The sequence below is a fragment of the Procambarus clarkii genome, chromosome 7 (assembly GCF_040958095.1).
Source record: "Procambarus clarkii isolate CNS0578487 chromosome 7, FALCON_Pclarkii_2.0, whole genome shotgun sequence".
In the NCBI taxonomy this organism is placed as follows: domain Eukaryota; kingdom Metazoa; phylum Arthropoda; class Malacostraca; order Decapoda; family Cambaridae; genus Procambarus; species Procambarus clarkii.
In genome coordinates, this window is record NC_091156.1 from 26767240 (window position 1) to 26786759 (window position 19520).

General features: G+C 37.9%; 1 protein-coding gene across 1 annotated transcript in view; it reads left to right on the plus strand.

The window, feature by feature from the left end:
- LOC138357325 (uncharacterized) overlaps positions 1-19520 on the plus strand; it is a 909843-nt gene that overhangs the window by 857996 nt on the left and 32327 nt on the right. The window contains exon 9 of the mRNA XM_069314010.1: positions 12936-13046. Coding sequence (XP_069170111.1) covers positions 12936-13046 — 111 coding nt within the window. The remainder of the gene's footprint in view (positions 1-12935; positions 13047-19520) is intronic.

A 19520-nucleotide genomic window follows, 5' to 3' on the forward strand; every position in this document is an offset into this window, starting at 1 on the left:
TGAAAAAGGCTGCCTATGATCCGACAATCCTAAGGCGCTTTTTGAGATTTTTGAACGCATGAACAAATCGACTTGGACAATTAGGAACAGAATTGTTAAGTAAAACGCCATACATCATACCTTTACACACATTAATATCTTCAACTGAGACATTGCTATACTTTTCAAGATTGCTGAAACCTTTGGCAATATCTACATAATTGACTGTTCCGTTAGATGTGGCAAAGCTCAGGCCATATCCTAATGCAGTAATCGTGTCATTATCAAGCTGTCTATCCGAGAGGTTTATAACAAAATCCCGGTTGGAGAGTTAAATTCGTCTTCGTTTTCTTCGAAAATGCCTCAGTGAACAAGTGCTTCCCCGTTCATTATTACCCAACAGCGTTCTTAAATTGTCAGATCAGCCGTTTGATGAGATACCCCGCATAGTGCTTATGAAAAACATCGATTTACTTAAATTTGAAGTTCGTGAATGTTTTAAAGTTGTGAATAACTGTAAGTACGCTTTTCTCCAAGCCATTCCGCCTGAGTGGAACCGTTGTATGATGGATTACTGTTATACTACTTTGAGGTCTACCTGCAGAAAGGTGAGTACTAAACTTGATTTCAAATGGAATAAACACTCCAACCGGGATTTTGTTATAAACCTCTCGGATAGACAGCTTGATAATGACACGATTACTGCATTAGGATATGGCCTGAGGTTTGCCACATCTAACGGAACAGTCAATTATGTAGATATTGCCAAAGGTTTCAGCAATCTTGAAAAGTATAGCAATGTCTCAGTTGAAGATATTAATGTGTGTAAAGGTATGATGTATGGCGTTTTACTTAACAATTCTGTTCCTAATTGTCCAAGTCGATTTGTTCATGCGTTCAAAAATCTCAAAAAAGATAGTTCATTACATATTACCAAGGCTGATAAGTCAAATGCAGTAGTTATTATGAATAAAGATGACTATGTCCGAAAAATGGAGTTACTCTTGGAAGACAGGGATACTTATCTATTGGTTAACAGAGATCCTACTGAAAAAGTGATTGCACATTTTAACAAAACTCTTAAAACTGTGTGTAAAGGCGATAAAGAGTTGATATCTAGGCTAACAAGTCGATCCCCCTCTCTTCCTTACATGTATGATCTTATAAAAACTCATAAGCCATATAATCCGGCAAGGCCGATTATTAGGTCAATTGGTTCGGCGGCTTATAAACTCTCTAAGTGGTTAGTCAAAGTTTTGTCCCCTATAGTTGGTACTATTTCCAACTCACACTTGACAAACAATGTGGACTTAGTTAATAAGCTATCCACACTGAATTTAAATTTTGATTTTAAACTTATAAGTTTCGATGTGACCTCTTTATTCACTAAAGTTCCTGTTGATGATCTGTTAGAATTTCTACGTGAGGAACTGCCTAAATATAATTTGAGCTTGCAGACCAATAAAGTATTGGAACTTATTAAATTGTGTATAAAAGACAATTATTTTAGTTTTAATGGAAAATTTTTCAAACAAACATTTGGTATGGCGATGGGCAATCCCCTGTCCCCAGTTTTAAGCAATTTGTATATGGAATTCTTTGAAACAAAAATCTTATCCAGGATTATCCCGGCTAATGTAGTTTGGTTTAGGTATGTTGATGATATTTTGTGCTTATGGCCGTGCAACAAAGACCAGATAGTTTTTCTTAATGAACTCAATTCTTTGGTACCTTCAATAAAATTCACTTGTGAGACTGAGGAGATTGGTACTCTTCCGTTTTTGGACATTATGATTCATAGAGTCACTAGAAAGTTCAAATTTAATGTGTATAGGAAACCTACCAACGTGGGGTCGTATGTTCATTTTTATTCGAATCATCATAGTAAAGTTAAACAGGCAGTATTTTCAGGAATGTTTCTACGAGCTTTGAGGATTTGCAGCCCTGAGTTTTTTGATGAAGAGATTGCTAAAATATATGAAATTGGGAAGAGTTTACAATATCCTAAGAGGTTTTTGGATTTCTCGTTTGTACAAGCCAAGCGTACGTTTTATAATCACGTCCCTAAGGCGAAACCAAAAATTATTAACTCATTGGTGGTACCTTATGCGAGTGGACTTGAAAAATTGTCTTTGATTTTTAAGAAACTTAATATAAATTTGGTGTTCACTAATAGTACGATCAAATCCAATTTAATAAAAAACTCCCCTGATACAGCAGGTTGTGTGTATTCGATTCCCTGCAATGATTGTGATTCTGTGTACCTTGGACAAACAGGAAAGTCCTTACAATTGCGGTTGTCACAACATGCTTATAGTATTAGAACTGCCCAAACGTCTAATGCATTGTATCTACATACGAGTTTATGCGATCACAATTTTAACTGGAATGGGGCAAAAAGCATTACCAATTGTGGGGATTTCGTGGAATGGAATTTGATTGAGTCTGCTCTAATCAGTCAGTGTCCAAATCTTCTTAATGTTAGTACTGGAATGTACAAACTTGATCCATTTTTAAGTTATAATATTGCACAACAATTTAAGAAACAACTCTGATAGAGAGGCTTACAATGTCTCATTATAATTATATATTCATATATTGTGTGTTCATGAGGCTTTTCTTTTATCTTTCATCCTTATTCTCTGACCGCTTAATCCTCTTTGACCATTCTAAGCTAAGCTATACCTGGTTTTGGTTAATTACACCTGACCAACCCTAGGGATGGGTTGGTCAGGTGTCGGCCTATATATCCTCCCCCTTCTCCCTTCTCCTTAGTCAGTCTGGTGTTGACAAAGGCTTTAACAAAGCCGAAACGTTCACCTCTTTTCATATTTCTCTGTGGATTTTCCGCATATATATATATATATATATATATATATATATATATATATATATATATATATATATATATATATATATATATATATATATATATATATATATATATATATATATATGTCGTACCTAGTAGCCAGAACGCACTTCTCAGCCTACTATGCAAGGCCCGATTTGCCTAGTAAGCAAAGTTTTCATGAATTAATGTTTTTTCGACTACCTAACCTAACCTAACTTTTTCTGCTACCTAACCTAACCTAACCTATAAAGATAGGTTAGGTTAGGTTAGGTAGGGTTGGTTAGGTTCGGTCATATATCTACGTTAATTTTAACTCCAATAAAAAAAAATGACCTCATACATAATGAAATGGGTAGCTTTATCATTTCATAAGAAAAAAATTAGAGAAAATATAATAATTCAGGAAAACTTGGCTTATTAGGCAAATCGGGCCTTTCATAGTAGGCTGAGAAGTGCGTTCTGGCTACTAGGTACGACATATATATATATATATATATATATATATATATATATATATATATATATATATATATATATATATATATATATATATTTACATATATATATATATGTCGTACCTAGTAGCCAGAACTCACTTCTGAGCCTACTATGCAGGGCCTGATTTGCCTAATAAGCCTAGTTTTCATGAATTAATGTTTTTTCGACAACCTAACCTACCTAACCTAACCTAACCTAACGTTTTCGGCTACCTAACCTAACCTAACCTATAAAGATAGGTTAGGTTAGGTTAGGTAGGGTTGGTTAAGTTCGGTCATATATCTACGTTAATTTTAACTCCAATAAAAAAAATTGACCTCATACATAATGAAATGGGTAGCTTTATCATTTCATAAGAAAAAAAATTAGAGAAAATATATTAATTCAGTAAAACTTGGCTTATTAGGCAAATCGGGCCTCGCATAGTAGGCTGAGAAGTGAGTTCTGGCTACTAGGTACGACATATGTATATATATATATATATATATATATATATATATATATATATATATATATATATATATATATATATATATATATATATATATATATATATATATATATATATAAAACTAAATATTTTGTTTTTTTCTATCACTTTCCCGGTCATTCTGAGCGAATTTGTTAAATGGATGTTGGAGGATTGCTACTACGGTGGATAAGAGGATATCTATCCAACAGCCAACAGGAAGTCATCTGTACTGTTCCAAGGGCATAGCAGTGTAAAGAGAGATTTTGGCCTTGGCACTCCACTGGGAGGTGTTCTCAGTCTTACTCTGTTCAATGTGTTAGTCAATGCACTCCTAAACTCAGTAACTAGGAGACCCAGTGAACATATCATTAGGTATGCGGTATATCATTAGGTATCCAGTTGCAGCCTGACTGGGTCACCAATGTTGAGAGAGGCTCTGTGCTCTCAAGGCTGTGGCAGGCTACCATCCAAGCTATGGCACAAATGTGAGAATTGGCAAAAATGATGTATCTCTCATATATTAGGTCTCTGATTGATTATGCTGTACCCATGCTTGCTCTAGTGCCTGAGAGAATGCTTGGAGGGATGGAAAAGATGCAAAAAGAAGCCATGAGGATTATCCTCGGATGCCCCGTACAACTAAATTACTAAACATGAGGAAGGAACTGAATATTTCATATGTAAGTGATCGTATCACTGAAATTACTGTTTTAATTGGTATCAAGATGCTTAGGCTAACCCACCCTAACCCTTGCATTCAAGCCCTTCAAGCATTCTTTCTTGAAGGTCTGCATCCCTCCAAATTGATAACCAAAACTGCCACTGTGCTCAGAATGTATAATATTCATCATCTCTACAAACAGCGACACTTTCCTGCTCCATGGGAGATCACCCTTTTCCAAAATACTGTTTCCCCTTTCCCACCCAAGAGGCTAATTAAAGAACAAGCCTTGCTTCGACAAGAAGCAAAGTACAATACCTTAAGCCAAGTTGATGCTTTGGTCAGAGAGCGCTCCCTTTCCCAGTATATTTACACTGATGGCTCTTTGCACCATTCCCATGGTGTAGCTGGAAGTGCAGTTGTTGTGACAGCGCAACCCATGCTCCAAATTGACAGTACGTTTTAATACTAAGTGTAATAAGTCAACCCGTTCTCGCACTTGCTTATAGTCAATATCTTGCCTATGAATAAGTGCATATCTGACATACTAATTTATTGTGATTTTTTTAATTTACCTTGAAATGCTGAATAGGAAACCATAACCTAACCTAACATTCTTAGTATGTTAAGATATTACAATTAGTACTGAACCTATACCTATATTGATATTACAGTTATATAAAAATAATAAAACAAAACTAAAATATTTAAATAAATTGTAAAGTAACTGAGGATATTGTCCAATTTTGTATAAAATATATATTGTTTAATAAAACTGAGAGGAAAAATTAGTGTCTTGAAAAAAATATCGTTTGGAATATGTCACATATATATTTATAAGCGAAATAGTGACTATAAGCAATAAGACATATATGTGCGGTCTTGTGCGAGAGCGGGTTGAATAAGTACATTTCCTGACTATAATACATAGTACATAATTGCACTTATGAGGCTGTTACATTTACCTCCTCATTTAATTGACCTCGTTTTCTGTTAAGACACTCAGCGGTTTAGGATGAAGTTTTAAAGTTCTGTTTGCTGTACACAAGTTTTCATTATGATGAATTTCTTTTTAAATTTTATTAAACAATAGAGATTATATATAAAATTTGAAAATATCCTGAGTTACTTTACAATTTATTGAAATATTTTAGTTTTGTTTTATTTGTTTTAGGAAACTGTAATATCAATATAGCTATAGGTTAAGTAGTAATTGTAATTAAGAAGCAAGAAAATGCTTATCTTCAAAAACTAAGACGGTTAGGTTAAGTCGTGGTTTTCTATTCAGTTTTTCAGGTAAACTCAAATATTCACAATATATTTGACAGTACGATTTAATACTAAGTGTAAATAGGTGCAATTCCTGACTTCCATACATAGTACATAATTGCACTTATGGGGCTGTACATTTACCTCCGCCACTTTTGGAGGACGGGCTGAAAAGCGAGAGATGGTTCCTTCTCTCATGAGTGTGGAGCGCGAATAAGTTACTGGGCCTCCACTCTTCAAACAGAATTGGTTGCCATAATCCTTGCACTCGAGTGCGTATATGAATCCAAAGTTGACACGCTAATTGTAAGAGACTCCTTGTCATCCTTGGCTGCCCTCTGCTCCCCAAATCATAACTGTGACGTGCTTGTCTCTGAAGCTAGTCAGATATGGTGAAATAATTAAAGATGGAGTCAAAGTTTGTCTCCTGTGGATTCCTTCCCATATTAGTCCCCGAATGCATGATAGAACTGATAAGTTAGCCAAGACTTTTGCTCATAAAGTGGGAAATGATTATCATCTTGGACTGCCTTTGAGCAGTCTGCGGGCAGTAATATTCCGGGCACATCAACAAAATCTTGTAGACTTGAGGCAAAGTGAAATTCAATCAGTTGCTCCATCTATTATGCGGGAAGAACCGCACGTCTATGGGTCATCTAATAAGGTTAGCAGACTTCTAGATGTTACCACTGCTAGGCTTAGGCTCGAATACAAGTACCTTTGGGAGTTTGTAACATCTGCTGTGGTAGATTTCACAAAATATAAACTCTGTCAGCAGAACTATTCGCATACTTTGCCTCATTATATAATGAAATGTGAAAAAATCGCTGAATTCAAAGATAAATCCATCAATAGTGCCCAAGATATGTGTAAGTACTTCATTCATAATGATGTGCTGCCAGAAATCTTAGCAAAGTATCCTAAATTTGCTAACTGTAGATAATGCATGCACATGACTGTAAAGCTGCCGCCCAGTTGGGTGGGTGTAGAGCACATGACTGTAAAGCTGCAGCCCAGTTGGTTGGGTGTGGAGCGCATGACTGTGAAGCTGTCGCCCAGTTGGGTGGGAGTGGACCACATGACTGTAAAGCTGCCGCCCAGTTGGGTGGGTGTGGAGCGCATGACTGTAAAGCTGCCGCCCAGTTGGGTGGGTGTGGAGCAAGACTAGTAACTGTGTGACTCACCATAGATGTATAGTCCCTTGTAGACTGACTGTTGTGACCCTCTTGTTGAATTACTGTTGATACAGAAGATTATCGATGTGTATATGTATTTGTGTAAATGATTATATATATATATATATATATATATATATATATATATATATATATATATATATATATATATATATATATATATATATATATATATATATATATATATGTGTGTGTGTGTGTGTGTGTCGTACCTAGTAGCCAGAACGCACTTCTCAGCCTATTATACAAGGCCCGATTTGCCTAATAAGCCAAGTTTTCATGAATTAATATATTTTCTCTAATTTTTTTCTTATGAAATGATAAAGCTGCCCATTTCATTATGTATGTGGTCAATTTTTTTTATTGGAGTTAAAATTAACGTAGATATATGACCAAACCTAACAAACCCTACCTAACCTTACCTAACCTATCTTTACAGGTTAGGTTAGGTTAGGTAGTCGAAAAAGTTAGTTTAGGTTACGTAGGTTAGGTAGTCGAAAAAAAATTATTTCATGAAAACTTGGCTTATTAGGCAAATCGGGCCTTGTATAGTAGGCTAAGAAGTGCGTTCTGGCTACTAGGTACGACATATATATATATATATATATATGTCGTACCTAGTAGCCAGAACTCACTTCTCAGCCTACTATTCAAGGCCCGATTTGCCTAATAAGCCAAGTTTTCCTGAATTAATATATTTACTATAATTTTTTTCTTATGAAATGATAAAGCAACCCTTTTCTCTATGTTTGAGGTCAATTTTTTTTTTAATGGAGTTAAAATTAACGTAGATATATGACCGAACCTAACCAACCCTACCTAACCTAACCTAACCTATATTTATAGGTAAGGTTAGGTTAGGTAGCCAAAAAAAGCTAGGTTAGGTTAGGTTAGGTAGGTTAGGTAGACGAAAAAACATTAATTCATGAAAACTTGGCTTATTAGGCAAATCGGGCCTTGAATAGTAGGCTGAGAAGTGCGTTCTGGCTATTAGGTACGACATATATATATATATATATATATATATATATGTCGTACCTAGTAGCCAGAACGCACTTATCGGCCTACTATGCAAGGCCCAATTTGCCTAATAAGCCAAGTTTTCCTGAATTAATATATTTTCTCTAATTTTTTTCTTATGAAATGATAAAGCTACCCATTTCATTATGTATGAGGTCAATTTTTTTTATTGGAGTTAAAATTAACGTAGATATATGACCGAACCTAACCAACCCTACCTAACCTAACCTAACCTATCTCTATAGGTTAGGTTTGGTTAGGTAGCCGAAAAAGTTAGGTTAGGTTAGGTTAGGTAGGTTAGGTAGTCGAAAAACAATTAATTCATGAAAACTTGGCTTATTAGGCAAATCGGGCCTTGAATAGTAGGCCGAGAAGTGCGTTCTGGCTACTAGGTACGACATATATATATATATATATATATATATATATATATATATATATATATGTCGTACCTAATAGCCAGAACGCACTTCTCAGCCTACTATTCAAGGCCCGATTTGCCTAATAAGCCAAGTTTTCCTGAATTAATGTTTTTTCGTCTACCTAACCTACCTAACCTAACCTAACCTAGCTTTTTTTGGCTACCTAACCTAACCTTACCTATAAATATAGGTTAGGTTAGGTTAGGTAGGGTTGGTTAGGTTCGGTCATATATCTTCGTTAATTTTAACTCCAATAAATAAAAATTGACCTCATACATAGAGAAAAGGGTTGCTTTATCATTTCATAAGAAAAAAATTATAGTAAATATATTAATTCAGGAAAACTTGGCTTATTAGGCAAATCGGGCCTTGAATAGTAGGCTGAGAAGTGAGTTCTGGCTACTAGGTACGACATATATATATATATATATATATATATATATATATATATATATATATATATATATATATATATATATATATATATATATACATATTATTAAATATGACCGAAAAAGTAGGAATAATAATTCTAACACGAATTTTCTCAATCTTTCGTACATTTCTTTTCACTGCTGGTGGTAATTCAAAAATCAATTCTCCAAAATTCATTTTTATTTCTAGTCTGACGCAACACTTGAGCGCGTTTCGTAAAACTTATTACATTTTCAAAGACTTTAGTTTACACATACACAACTGAATAGAACTTACACATCTCCGATTTGTTTATATCTACATTTGAGTGAGGTGGATGGGGTGAGGTGGTATTAATAGGGTATTAAATTCATCAACACAAGACAGAACACGAAACAATGGGTATTGAATGGAAGTGATTGTAGAAAGCCTATTGGTCTATATTTCTTGATGCTTCTATATTGGAGCGGAGTCTTGAGGTGGGTAGAATATAATTGTGCATTAATTGCCTGTTCATTGCTGGTGTTGACTTCTTAATGTGTAGTGCCTCGCAAACGTCAAGCCGTCTGCTATCGCTGTATCTATCGATGATTTCTGTGTTGTTTACTAGGATTTCTAGAAATCCTAGTAAACAACATTCATGAAAACTTGGCTTATTATGCAAATCGGGCCTTGCATAGTAGACTGAGAAGTGCGTTCTGGCTACTAGGTACGACATATATATATATATATATATATATGTCGTACCTAGTAGCCAGAATGCACTTCTAGGCCTACTATTCAAGGCCCGATTTGCCTTATAAGCCAAGTTTTCATGAATTAATATATTTTCTCTAATTTTTTTCTTATGAAACGATAAAGCTACCCATTTCATTATGTATGAGGTGAATTTTTTTTGTTGGAGTTAAAATTAACGTAGATATATGACCGAACCTAACCAACCCTACCTAACCTAACCTAACCTATCTCTATACGTTAGGTTAGGTTAGGTAGCCGAAAAAGTTAGGTTAGGTTAGGTTAGGTAGGTTAGGTAGTCGAAAAACAATTAATTCATGAAAACTTGGCTTATTAGGCAAATTGGGCATTGCATAGTAGGCTGAGAAGTGCGTTTTGGCTACTAGGTACGACATATATATATATATATATATATATATATATATATATATATATATATATATATAACTGAAAACTCACACCCCAGAAGTGACTCGAACCCATACTCCCACAACTGGTATGTACAGGGACGCCTTAATCCGCTTGACCATCACGACCGGACATAAGGAAGTGATAGCCGAGGCTATATGAACCACTTCCCCGCCGGCACTCGGATGGTAATCTTGGGCATAGCATTTTATCAAATCACCTCATTCTTTGGGGCACACGTGAGGAACACAAATGCAAACAAGCCTGAATGGTCCCCAGGACTATATACAACTGAAAACTCACACCCCAGAAGTGACTCGAACCCATACTCCCACAACTGGTATGTACAGGGACGCCTTAATCCGCTTGACCATCACGACCGGACATAAGGAAGTGATAGCCGAGGCTATATGAACCACTTCCCCGCCGGCACTCGGATGGTAATCTTGGGCATAGCATTTTATCAAATCACCTCATTCTTTGGGGCACACGTGAGGAACACAAATGCAAACAAGCCTGAATGGTCCCCAGGACTATATACAACTGAAAACTCACACCCCAGAAGTGACTCGAACCCATACTCCCACAACTGGTATGTACAGGGACGCCTTATATATATATATATATATATATATATATATATATATATATATATATATATACAACATATATATATACAACTGACGATTTATAGTGTATATAGTCCTGGGGACCATTCAGGATTGTTTGCATATATATATATATATATATATATATATATATATATATATATATATATATATATATATATTTACATATATATATATATATATATATATATATATATATATATATATATATATATATATATATATATATATATATATATATATATATATATATATATATATATATATGACGTACCTAATAGCCAGAACGCACTTCTCAGCCTACTATTCAAGGCCCGATTTGCCTAATAAGCCAAGTTTTCATGAATTAATGTTTTTTCGTCTACCTAACCTACCTAACCTAACCTAACCTAGCTTTTTTTGGCTACCTAACCTAACCTTACCTATAAATATAGGTTAGGTTAGGTTAGGTAGGGTTGGTTAGGTTCGGTCATATATCTACGTTAATTTTAACTCCAATAAAAAAAAATTGACCTCATACATAGAGAAAAGGGTTGCTTTATCATTTCATAAGAAAAAAATTATAGTAAATATATTAATTCAGGAAAACTTGGCTTATTAGGCAAATCGGGCCTTGAATAGTAGGCTGAGAAGTGAGTTCTGGCTACTAGGTACGACATATATATATATATATATATGTCGTACCTAGTAGCCAGAACGTACTTCTCAGCCTACTATGCAAGGCCCGATTTGCCTAATATGCCAAGTTTTCCTGAATTAATATATTTTCTCTAATTTTTTTCTTATGAAATGATAAAGCTACCCATTTCATGATGTATGAGGTCAATTTTATTTTATTGGAGTTAAAATTAACGTAGATATATGACCGAACCTAAACAACCCTACCTAACCTAACCTAACCTATCTCTATAGGTTAGGTTAGGTTAGGTAGCAGAAAAAGTTAGGTTAGGTTAGGTAAGGTAGGTTAGGTAGTCGAAAAACAAATAATTCATGAAAACTTGGCTTATTAGGCAAATCGGGCCTTGCATAGTACGCTGAGAAGTGCGTTCTGGCTACTAGGTACGACATATATATACATATACATATATATATATATATGTATATGTATATATATATATATATATATATATATATATATATATATATATATATATATATATATATATATATATATATATATATATATATATATATATACAACATATATATATACAACTGACGATTTACTATAAAACCAGGAAAACGGCCAGCCTACTCATGAGAAACTCTCCAGACACAAAACAGAACGCTTTAAAAGAGACTAACGTCGTCTATGCCTTCAAATGCCCACTTGGGGACTGTAAGCTCCAAAAAAACCAGTATATAGGCAAGACAACAACATCTCTTTCTAGGCGTTTAACGATGCATAAGCAACAGGGCTCCATTAAGGAACATATAATCTCTTCCCACAACCAAACCATCGCCAGAGAAATCCTGGTAAACAACACAGAAATCATCGATAGATACAGCGATAGCAGGCGGCTTGACGTCTGCGAGGCACTACACATCAAGAAGTCAACACCAGCAATCAACAGCCAATTATTGCACAACTATATTCTACCCACCTCAAGACTCCGCTCCAATATAGAAGCATCAAGAAATATGGACCAATAGGCTTTCTACAAACACTTCTATTCAATATCCATTGTTTCGTGTTCTGTCTTGTGTTGATGAAATTAATACCCTATTAATACTCTTGTTCTGTCTTGTGTTGATGAAATTAATACCCTATTAATACCACATTTTGTTCTATCTTGTGTTAATGTCACATCACCCCTTCCACCTCACTCAAATGTAGATATAAAATCGGAGATACGTAAGTTCTATTCAGTTGTGTATTTGTGAACTAAAGTCTTTGAAAATGTAATAAGTTTTACGAAACGCGCCCGTGTCGCGTCAGACTAGAAATAAAAATGAATTTTGGAGAATTGATTTTTGATTTACCTCCAACAGTGAAGCGTAATGTACGAAAGATTGAGAAAATTCGTGTTAGAATTATCAATCTTACTTTTTCGGTCATATTTAATAATATATATATATATGTATATATATATATATATATATATATATATATATATATATATATATATATATATATATATATATATATATATATATATATATATATATATATACATATAACATTGACAATTATGTAACTAGCTTCAAAACATTGTCACTTGCTTAGCTAAACGAACTCTGAGGTTCAGTTCCTGAACCCATTATGTGCCTTTGTAACCCTTCCCACCACCGCCCACGGGATAGGTATGGGGTGCATATTAAAGAAAGAAATTTAACTGAAATTCCTCGGGTGTCTGATAGAAACTTTCATTTTCTAGATTATCGGCCAGATACGAACGTGGAGCCGCGGACCTCAGCGGTAGCAGGAAGCGGACATCACCACCGTCTTCAAGTGTATTCTGCCAAAAATAAATTAAGAAATCAAGATGGTGAGCTATTAGGGTAAAATTAAACATCGGAAGTTAGTCGCACTTGATAATTATATTATCTGTTTAGTGTTGCTGAGGTCACGTTCTCTCCATTATTTCTTTCCGGTTTCTTCGTCTAATAGACCATTGAAAAGAAGTTCATGTGGAGGAGAATGATAGTTAGGGCAGTTTCTGTTGTATTGAGTTAACATTGCGGTTCATCAGCCTTTTAATGATCTCTTCGAAGCAACCCATAGAGTATCCATTGTTGACGATTACCTATTTAACTCTACTGAGTTCTTCCTCGTGCTTTCTTCAGTTAGAGCTGTTTGATTGAGAGTAGTGTGAGTTAGAGCAGTGTGTGTGAGAGCAGATTTTATGAGAGCAGTGTGTGTGAGAGCAGATTTTATGAGAGCAGTGTGTGTGAGAGCATATTTTATGAGAGCAGTGTGTGTGAGAGCATATTTTATGAGAGCAGTGTGTGTGAGAGCATATTTTATGAGAGCAGTGTGTGTGAGAGCATATTTTATGAGAGCAGTGTGTGTGAGAGCAGCGTGTGTGAGAGCAGTGTATGTGAGAGCAGTGCGTATGAGAGAAGTGTGTGTGAGAGCAGTGGGAGGTAGAACAGTGTATGTAAGAGCAGTTTGTATGAGAGGAGTTTGTGTGAGAGCTGTGTGTGTGAGAGCAGTGGGTGTGAGAGCAGTGAGTGAGAGAGCAGTGTGAGTGAGAGCAGTGTGTATGTACGAACAGTGTGTGTGAGAGCAGTGTGTGTGAGAGCAGTGTGTGTGTGAGAGCTGTGAGTGTGAGAATAGTGTGAGTGAGAGCAGTGTGTGTGGGAGCAGTGTGAGTGAGAGCAGTGTATGTGAGAGCAGTGTGAGTGAGAGCAGTGTGAGTGAGAGCAGAGTGAGTGAGAGCAATGTGAGTGAGAGCAGTGTGAGGGAGAGCAGAGTGAGTGAGAGCAGTGTGAGTGAGAGCAGTGTGTGTGTGAGAGCAGTGTGAGTGAGAGCAGTGTGTATGAGAGCAGTGTGAGTGAGAGCAGAGTGAGTGAGAGCAGTGTGAGTGAGAGCAGTGTGAGGGAGAGCAAAGTGAGTGAGAGCAGTGTGAGTGAGAGCAGTGTGTGTGTGAGCAGTGTGAGTGAGAGCAGTGTGAGTGAGAGCAGTATGTGTATGAGAGTAGTGTGAGTGAGAGCAGTTTGTGTGAGAGCAGTGTGAGTGAGAGCAGTATGTGTGTGAGAGTAGTGTGAGTGAGAGCAGTTTGTGTGAGAGCAGTGTGAGTGAGAGCAGTGCGTGTGAGAGCAGCGTGAGTGAGAGCACGATTGACAACTTTTCCCTAATACAAGTCAGGATACTCACTATTAGCATTAAGGCACATATCTATGCAAATTCCGATAGTATAGAATGAATTGCGAAAGCCACAATTCCTTTCCGTTACTGTAACGTCGCGGAAAGGTCACATATCCTCACTCTCCAACTCGTTTCTAGCTTCCATTTATGTCCTCTCGTCCTACTTTCTCTCAGTTCCAAGAGGCTCTCCTTGTTTACCGTATTCGTTCCCGCAAATACCTTGTATAATGTAAGCATAATTCTTACGTTTCTTCCCTCCTCCATGGTTGTGATGCCTAGCACCCCTAACCTATCCCTATAGCTTAACCGTCCTTGCTCTGGCACTAAACATGTTGTAAACCCTGGTCTTTTTTTTATTGGTGTTTTAATGCTTCATGTTCTTGTATGCATTTTCCCAAGTTATCCCAGCCTGCTTCTCCATTTTGTGCACCAGTCTTCCAGGAGGAACAGTGTCAAATGTATTTTTGACAATAATAACATAGTCTATTCACCATTCTTTTTCCAGACTTATTTTTGTTACTATGGCGCCTGACAGCTGGGTGGACAGCGCTTCGGATTCGTAGTCCTGAGGTTCCGACTTTCATCCCCAGTGGAAGCGGAGACAAATGAGCCAAATTTTTCTTTCACCCTATTGCCCCTGTTACCTAGCAGTAAATAGGTACCTGGGAGTTAGACAGGGGAGTTGGGTGTAAAAAAAAGGAGGCCTGGTCAAGGTCCGGGCCGCGGGGACGCTAAGCCCCGAAATCATCTCAAAATAACCTCAAGATGGCATAAAACTCAGTTAAGTTTGTCAGGGACATATCATTTAAGTATGACTTTTTAAATGCTATGCTTGCTGACCTTGTGTTGTGTCCTCTACAGACATCTCTCTCAACCTGCTTACTTCCTCCAGCACTCCTCATGGAATACTTGCCGGTGACACAAGTCTGATATTTAGTTCCGTCAGTCTTTTCCCTTTTTGAGTATTGGGCCTATGTTTGCCTTTTTTCCAGCCTACTGGAAGGTTGTCTATCTAAAACATTTATTAAAAAATTTTGATAACATGTATTTATTATTTTTGCCTGCAGAATCGAGCTATTAGCTCTTAGACCCCGCCTTTCAAACCAACCAATTTTCCTCTATTATATCTACTACATATAATTCTCTAACACACGCACACACACATACATATCCCCAAGAAGCACCCCGTAGCATCTGTCTAATACTCAGGTACCTATTTACTGCTAGGTGAACAGGTACGTTAGGATAAAAGAAACTCTGCCTATTTATTTTTGCCTCGGACGGGAGTCGAACCCGGACCCTTAGAACTCCTTTCCCGAGCACTGTCCACTCAGCCCCGAGACTCACTTTCTCACAATCTCACTTTTTATGTGAGATTTCCCCCTTTTGTCTTCTCAATCTCTAATGGTCTCTCACTATTTGTTTTTCCTTATATGGTTATAGAGCAGCTTTGGTTTGCCTCTCAGCTTCTCTCCTAACTCGGGTGTAATAATTTCTGGTTCACTTTAGTGTTTCTCTATTGTCTTCTGATCCGAGTTCTCTGAACTTAATCTAATTCTTTTTTTCTTATTAATTTAGGTTCCCTGTATAACTTTCCTCGTCCTCCTCTTGCTTCAGTGGTGTAAACAGCTCCTTTGTATCACTACATTTCCGATCAAAGAATTTCATCATCTTATTTGCTATCTTCCTTTCAATTTCTCTTTCCCAATGGATTTCATGCAAAAAATCTCTTATTATACTGCAGTCCCACGTATATAATAAGTTTTCTTTGTCAATGGATTTCTTTGTGTGACCAACTCCTTCACTTCCACTATGTAATCAAGCTCGATAAAGCAGTGTTCGACAGCTCCTATTGACATCTTATACTTTTTCCACCTCTGCCTCATTTTGGGAAAAGTCCAGATCTATTGATGCTGGTGAGTCGTCTCCTCAATCTCTTGTTGGTTCTGTACTGTGCTGCTTTAAGAAGTGTTTGTCTGTTATGTCTACCAGTTTTGTTTTCAATGTCTCATCACCGCTGTTGGGGGGAGGGTATGGTTCCTTAATTATCAAATCTATTTCACTATGGTTTAAATACCTTAGTATTAGAACTTTAGTTCTTCTTACCGTTGCCACTATGACTGCTTTTACCATTACCTTTTTACCTAGAAAATTCTCATTGCATTTGTCGTTTTCATCCATATTTATTCTTTCGTGAGGTATTGTAAATAATCACTGCCACCATCTTCATGTCTCCGACTGTTGTTCTTTTTTTATGTAATTTGTCTGATTTCTCTGATAATTTTACCTCTAAAAATCACTTGTGTATTTGTAACAACAAAACTACCATGCTGTTTCCTGTTTGTTTTTTACCTGATATCCTACTGGAAAGGTTGCATTTCACATAACACTTGACAGTTTCGTTTGTTATTAAAATTATATGTTGTTGTTATTCTGCCACTGTTATTCTGTTATTCTGTTATTCAACCCTGTTATTTGTAATTCCATCTGCATTTGTATCCTATTATGAAGACAGTGAGGAACTGAAGGGTTATACAGTGAAGATATCATGGTTTATACAGTGATGAATACAGTGAAGATCTGAAGTGTTATACAGTGATGAATACAGTGAATATCTGATGGTTTATACAGTGATGAATACAGTGAAGATCTGAAGTGTTATACAGTGATGAATACAGTGAATATCTGATGGTTTATACAGTGATGAATACAGTGAAGATCTGATGGCTTATACAGTGATGAATACAGTGAAGATCTGATGGTTTATACAATGATGAAGACAGTGAAGATCTGATGGTTTATACAGTGATGAATACAGTGAAGATCTGATGGTTTATACAGTGATGAAGACAGTGAAGATCTGATGGCTTATACAGTGACGAAGACAGTGAAGATCTGATGGTTTATACAGTGATGAAGACATTGTTGATCTGATGGTTTATACAGTGATGAATACAGTGATGAGCTGAAGGGTTATACAGTGACGAAGACAGTGTAGTGAAAATAGTTGGAGCAACAGAGTAAGAAAGAGAGAGGGTGTGTTGGGGAGAAGGTGGGGAGGGGATGAGATGTGAAGGGGGGGTGTGGGGTGTGGTGAAGCTTAGGAGATATGTATTGTTCTGTATGAACGCTGGCAGTTGAAGAAGACGACTACGTTTTGACCTGAGAGAGTGAGCGAGTTTGGGTGTGTGAGAAGACATCTGCGAGTGTGATGATTAGAGACAGTCTGCGTGTACACCACTAGAGACCGAGAGCGTGTACACCACTAGAGACCGAGAGCGTGTACACCACTAGAGACCGAGAGCGTGTACACCACTAGAGACCAAGAGCGTGTACACCACTAGAGACCAAGAGCGTGTACACCACTAGAGACCAAGAGCGTATACACCACTAGAGACCAAGAGCGTGTACACCACTAGAGACCGAGAGCGTGTACACCACTAGAGACCGAGAGCGTGTACACCACTAGAGACCGAGAGCGTGTACACCACTAGAGACCAAGAGCGTGTACACCACTAGAGACCAAGAGCGTGTACACCACTAGAGACCAAGAGCGTGTACACCACTAGAGACCGAGAGCGTGTACACCACTAGAGACCAAGAGCGTGTATACCACTAGAGACCACGTGCGTGTACACCACTAGAGACCAAGAGCGTGTATACCACTAGAGACCGAGAGCGTGTACACCACTAGAGACCACGTGCGTGTACACCACTAGAGACCGAGAGCGTGTATACCACTAGAGACCGAGAGCGTGTACACCACTAGAGACCGAGAGCGTGTACACCACTAGAGACCGAGAGCGTGTACACCACTAGAGACCACGTGCGTGTACACCACTAGAGACCAAGAGCGTGTACACCACTAGAGACCGAGAGCGTGTACACCACTAGAGACCAAGAGCGTGTACACCACTAGAGACCACGTGCGTGTACACCACTAGAGACCACGTGCGTGTACACCACTAGAGACCAAGAGCGTGTACACCACTAGAGACCAAGAGCGTGTACACCACTAGAGACCAAGAGCGTGTACACCACTAGAGACCAAGAGCGTGTACACCACTAGAGACCAAGAGCGTGTACACCACTAGAGACCAAGAGCGTGTACACCACTAGAGACCAAGAGCGTGTACACCACTAGAGACCAAGAGCGTGTACACCACTAGAGACCAAGAGCGTGTACACCACTAGAGACCAAGAGCGTGTACACCACTAGAGACCAAGAGCGTGTACACCACTAGAGACCAAGAGCGTGTACACCACTAGAGACCAAGAGCGTGTACACCACTAGAGACCGAGAGCGTGTACACCACTAGAGACCGAGAGCGTGTACACCACTAGAGACCAAGAGCGTGTACACCACTAGAGACCAAGAGCGTGTACACCACTAGAGACCAAGAGCGTGTACACCACTAGAGACCAAGAGCGTGTACACCACTAGAGACCAAGAGCGTGTACACCACTAGAGACCAAGAGCGTGTACACCACTAGAGACCAAGAGCGTGTACACCACTAGAGACCAAGAGCGTGTACACCACTAGAGACCAAGAGCGTGTACACCACTAGAGACCAAGAGCGTGTACACCACTAGAGACCAAGAGCGTGTACACCACTAGAGACCAAGAGCGTGTACACCACTAGAGACCAAGAGCGTGTACACCACTAGAGACCAAGAGCGTGTACACCACTAGAGACCAAGAGCGTGTACACCACTAGAGACCAAGAGCGTGTACACCACTAGAGACCAAGAGCGTGTACACCACTAGAGACCATGAGCGTGTACACCACTAGAGACCAAGAGCGTGTACACCACTAGAGACCAAGAGCGTGTACACCACTAGAGACCAAGAGCGTGTACACCACTAGAGACCAAGAGCGTGTACACCACTAGAGACCAAGAGCGTGTACACCACTAGAGACCAAGAGCGTGTACACCACTAGAGACCAAGAGCGTGTACACCACTAGAGACAAAGGGCATTAACCCCAATAATAACATTCTATACACAATTGCCAGATGGTATACAGTGTATTCACAATTGTTTGAAGGTATACATTGTATACCTCACTATACACTAATGGTATTCATTGTGTACCCTCTATTGTCTATTCCACTATGATATCTTCCAGCACCCACTGCCACTGTCTGTA